Source organism: Mus pahari, chromosome 14 (genome assembly GCF_900095145.1).
Source record: "Mus pahari chromosome 14, PAHARI_EIJ_v1.1, whole genome shotgun sequence".
NCBI lineage: Eukaryota > Metazoa > Chordata > Mammalia > Rodentia > Muridae > Mus > Mus pahari.
Genome location: NC_034603.1, coordinates 17,700,566 through 17,705,792, shown reverse-complemented (window position 1 = coordinate 17,705,792; position 5,227 = coordinate 17,700,566). Strand labels below are relative to the sequence as shown.

Here is a 5,227-nt window from a genome sequence, read left to right as displayed (position 1 = left end):
CTGGGCCATCTTGCACCAATCACCAATCAAGAAAATGCCCCCACAGACTTTCCAACAGGCCAATGTGACTGTCAATTATACAACTGGTGCTCTCTCTTCCCAGATGGCTCTAACTTATGTCAGTTTGGCAGAAAACAAAACAAAAGTAAACCCACACCCCAACCAATTATCATTTCCTATTGTCTAGTTTCATCAATAACAAACTCAAATCCAACATTTCATTAATGTACTCCAGTTTATGTACTGAAAACTAATGTTGTCTTATATGGAGTTAAATTTTTAATAATCAAAATTATCTGTAAATATTTAATGAATTATAATATAATATAGGAAAACAACTGTAGATTGCAAGCTTTTTAATCCTGAACTTTTTTTGAGACTTTTTTGTAGCCCTGGCTGTCCTGGAACTCACTCACTCTGTAGACCAGGCTGGCTTCAAACTCAGAAATCCNCCTGCCTCTGCCTCCCAGGTGCTGGGATTAAAGGCATGTGCCACCACTGCCCAGCAATCCTGAACATTTTTATTAACCTGTTTAAGACTCAATTTCTCCATGACAGAGGTGATGATGTGACTTATACTGCAACAGTGTTTAAGGATTAATGAAAGTATAGAAGCTTGGATATGGTAGAAATTCATTAAGAGAAAAGCTTCAGAGTAAGATGGCAGGTTAGAAGTTGGTAAAGTAGAGATGGTAAAGGAGAGTCAGAAAAATTAAAATTAAGAATAGACTTCATCCCTAAGAGAATTTTGAGCATCTATTCTCAAAATCCATAGCCATTGGAACTCAAATCATGTGTCTATATGACTTGGGTGTTTTTTGATACTGGACTGCAGGCTTTAATGTGTGAGCTGATGTTTCAGTCTTAGTTTGGTGCCATCTCTCCTTTCTATGTTCCCATCTCCCTACTTTAAGAAAAAGAATGTTCACTTTTTTGTTATTGTATGTTGGAAGTATATAAACTCATTTTTTGTTGTTTTTGCTTTTGCTTTCACTTTCAAGACAGGATTTTTCTGTGTAGCTTTTGAATGTTCTGGAACTTGCTCTGTAGACCAGGCTGGCCCCAAATTCACAGAGATCTGCCTGCCTCTGCCTCCTGAGTGCTGGGATTAAAGGCATGTATCACCACCACAGAATTATAAATTCTTTTTCAATGTTTACAGTGGCTCATAGTCAAAACTTTGCATTGAGTCTGACAGGAGAATTTGAACATGACCTTCCAAACAATTCTTGAGTTGTTAAGACAAAAGGGACTCATGGCGACAGGCTGAATGATTTTTTTTTTTCCTGATAAAACAGATATGAGATTTTTGATGGAATCATAAGCAGAATGCTATAACTTCAAAGTGATATGTTTGGGTTTCAGGTTGACTGGATGATTTGTAGTCATTTGACAACTTGACTGGATTTAGAATCACCAAGGAATCAAATTTGAGACACGTCTTTGGATGCATCTGTGAATGCAGTTGCAGAAAGGATTGTGTAAGGTGAATGCATGTGGCAGGATGTAGGGACTAGAGGCTTGGAGAGAATGAAAGGGGAAAAGGAGCATGGCAGCAGCGTAACTGCATTTTATCCCCTCTGCTTCCTGGCCATGCTGTGAAACTGCTTTGCTCTTTTGTTTGTACCTTCCCCATCATTATAGACTGAATCTTCTGCAGCTGCAAGCAAAATAAGTCTCTAAGTTGTCTGGTAATTTGGTCACAGCAGTAAAAAAGCTACTGGCATACAGAGACACTGATCAAATGTTACAAAGATTATAATCATTGTATCAAATTTATTTGTCACCAACTGCCATGACTCTGAAACATTTTCATTGTTTGAGATAGAATTTGTATAACTTTGCTGGCATACTTTTATCACATACAGTAAAGCCACAAACATATAATGAGAAGTTACCTATGTTCAAGAAATGAGTAGCTAGGGAAGGCCAAATTAAGAGCAAATTCTTTATGAAAATTGATCTCACATCTCCTACTAAAACATATAGCAGTTAACTCATGTATTTTGCACTAAGATTCAGTGCCTCCTCTTCCCCATAGGGAATCAGATACTATTTTGGGAAATACGCTAGCACATTTATGAGTCTTTTCTCACTCTGAGGATGTTCACCAGTCAGTAGACTCTGCATGGAGCTAGAACACACCATTTTTCCCAAGCCTTCATTTGAATGTTATATAAGCCAACTTTCATTCTATGGAAATGATATTGAAAGAACTCCAACTAGTTCCACCTCCCCAATAAGAAGACACTAAAACTCTGAGGTCTACTGAAGGCTTTTTGCTAGTGACCAATGGTCCTAGAACAGACTATGAAAATCTTAACAGAAAAAATATCCTACCCCATCTTCTTTCCTCTTACTCAGAGTCTGTGCCTCTCCCTAGCACCTTCCACAGAGCCCCCTTCACATCCTTGTTCCTCAACGTATAAATCAGAGGGTTGAGCATGGGGGTGACGATAGTATAAAAAAGGGCAACAAACTTTCCCTCACTTTCAGAATAGGTGTGAGTGGGTTGAAGGTATGTGTAAATGGCTGAACCGTAAAACAGAGAGACTACCAGAATGTGAGATCCACAAGTCCCAAAAGCTTTTCTACGCCCAGCGGTTGACTTGACCTTCAGTACTGCCCTGGTGATGCGAGCATAAGAACCCAGGATAAGTGCTGCAGGGCAGACCAAAACTATTGTTCGGGCCACAAACATCTTGGCCTCTGTTCTTTTTGTTTCCTCACAAGCCAACTTGAGGAATATGGGCATCTCACAGAAGAAGTGATTCAGTCGATAGCCACACAGAGGCATGGCCATCATGAGGCCTGTCTGAGTCAGAGAGTTCACAAGGCCCCCTACCCAGGAGGAGATGGCCAGTGTGTGACACAGCTGAGGGTGCATAATGGTTGTGTAGTGCAGTGGACGACACACAGCAGCATAGCGGTCAAAGGCCATGACCCCCAATAGCACACACTCTGTAGATGCCAGGGCAAGAAAAATGAGGAGCTGGGCCACACACCTTCCATAGCTGATGGTCCTGTCAAGACCATGGAGGTTGACGAGAAGCTGTGGCACAGTGCTGGTCGTGTAGCAGAGGTCCAGGAAGGAGAGGTGGCAGAGGAAGAAGTACATGGGTGTTTGCAGTCGAAGGTCCAGTCGAGAGAGAGCAATGATGGAAGAGTTGCCAAAGAGAGTGAGGGAGTAGAAAATTGAAATGATGACAAAAAAGACAAGTTCCAGGTGAGGCCAATCTGAGAATCCCACCAAAAAGAAGGCCCTGTCTGAACTGGAATTGAAGGTTCCTATTGCCTTTGACCAGTGCATACTGTATGCAATACAATGCTTTCAACGAGTAGTGTGTTTCCAAATTATATCTTAAACACTACAAATTCATAGATTGTGTTTTCCATTTTGCTATTTAGTTCCATGTATACAGTTATCTGTCTCATTTCATCAAGACACAAGACATCCATGATGTCCTCTTTGCATGAGTTCTAGTTCTGATGATTTGTGTCATAATTTTATTGAGATCACTCAATCTTGTGGATTCAATGTTTCCATGTCTGGAAGGAGAGATGATATATTGTTAAAATCAGAATACTGAGATGTGGATCCAAAGGCAGTAACAGGAATCCGCTCTTAAAATCTAGAATGGGGTTGCAGATGCAGCTCATAGGTTAAGTGCTTGTCCAGCACCTGCAACTCCCTGAGTTTGAGCTCTGAGACAAATACTATCAGTCAATTAATAAAATCTAATGTGTATCAGTTGTGGTTCATTTTGCTCATCATCTTGGTCTATGTGACAGGGTTTTTCAGTAGATGAAGATTCCAGAATAACCAGGCTGAGATCACAAATTTGCCCTCTGATATTCATCTGCTTCCTCCTGCATAGCCAACGCTGACATTACAACCAGTTCTGGGTTCCACACTCACACAACTGCCATCTGCCACAAAGGACTCGGAGTTTAGATCCCTTTAGATAAAAAAAATTACATATGTTCTATGTCACAAATAAGCATTGCAGAATATACTCTGATTAATTTATTCCTGAAATTACCAGAAAGAGCTATTTTCTGCCCTCAAGCCAAAATGTTTTTGTACAATGTTCTCTCTAGAAATGTTTACATTCTGTGAAAATCTCTTCTATGTCATTGTCCTGTGAGATCTTGGGTGGTAGAGAACACAGTAAGTTTTTAAAATTTGAAGGAACCACTATCATATTTTTTTTAACTTGGAGAATCAGTTTTCTTAATTTTAAGTTTCTTTTATTTTTGAGATTATAATATAATTATACCATTCCCTGCCTTTCCTCTCCCAAACCCCTCCCATATACCTCTCCTTGTGCTCATTCAAATTCATGGACTCTTTGCTCAAATTTATGACTTCTTTTCTCATTAATTGGTGTTCCATGCATATATGTATATGTGTATATATTTCTGCTCAGGCTGTATAATGTTACTTGTACCTATGTTTTCAGAGCTGACCATTGGTATTGGATAAACAATTGTTACATTATACCCCAGGGAAGGCTATTTCTCCCACTGTCAGCATTCCTTAGTTAACAGTTTGGGTAGATTTGAGGCCTTGTGGGTTCCCCCATCCATGTTATTCTACTATTGTCCTTGTTCATCTCATGGTGAAGAAGTCATGTTAAGACTTTTAGGGTGTAACTTCTAACACAGTCTTAGAGCAAACTGCCTGAGCCTCTGGGTCTTATAGTCCTTTTGCTCTCTCTTCCACCACAATGTTCCCAGAGCATTAGATGCAGGAGTTGTTCTGTAGATGTATCCTTTTTACCATAAGCTTTTTCAAAAACTCTGCTCCAAACATCTATGGTTGCTCTTATACCTTAATTATTAGTAATTATTTACCAAAGAACTGTATGCAGAAATTCTAATTGGAAACAAGCTGTTATTGACCTGTAGACATAAATGTACCAAATACATTTCAGTCTTTAAAAAAAGTTAGTATCTTACCTCATGGAGTATAAGAGGTACCTAGTGTTACTTCTGTTCATATAATTTAGTAGCTGTTAATATAGCTTTTGTTGATGGAACAATTAATTCTATCTTCAAATCTTATGAAAATCCATTTCCATTAGAAATCCTGAGAAGTAAAAGGAACAAAATTTAAAATGCCATTTGTATATACATAAAAGCTTGTTTTATTTCAAGGTTGAGACTTCTTATGGTAGAAATCAAAATTGGGACCAATGGAGAGATAGATCAGAGGCTAAAAGTG

General features: G+C 39.0%; 1 protein-coding gene across 1 annotated transcript; it reads right to left on the bottom strand.

Moving 5' to 3' along the window:
- Nucleotides 1–2,356: 2,356 nt before the first annotated feature.
- On the bottom strand, nucleotides 2,357–3,310 carry LOC110331213 (olfactory receptor 10-like). The gene has a single exon (XM_021211650.1). It carries the CDS (start codon nucleotides 3,308–3,310, stop codon nucleotides 2,357–2,359), a length of 954 nt encoding a protein of 317 aa, XP_021067309.1.
- Between the last annotated feature and the right edge of the window lie 1,917 nt (nucleotides 3,311–5,227).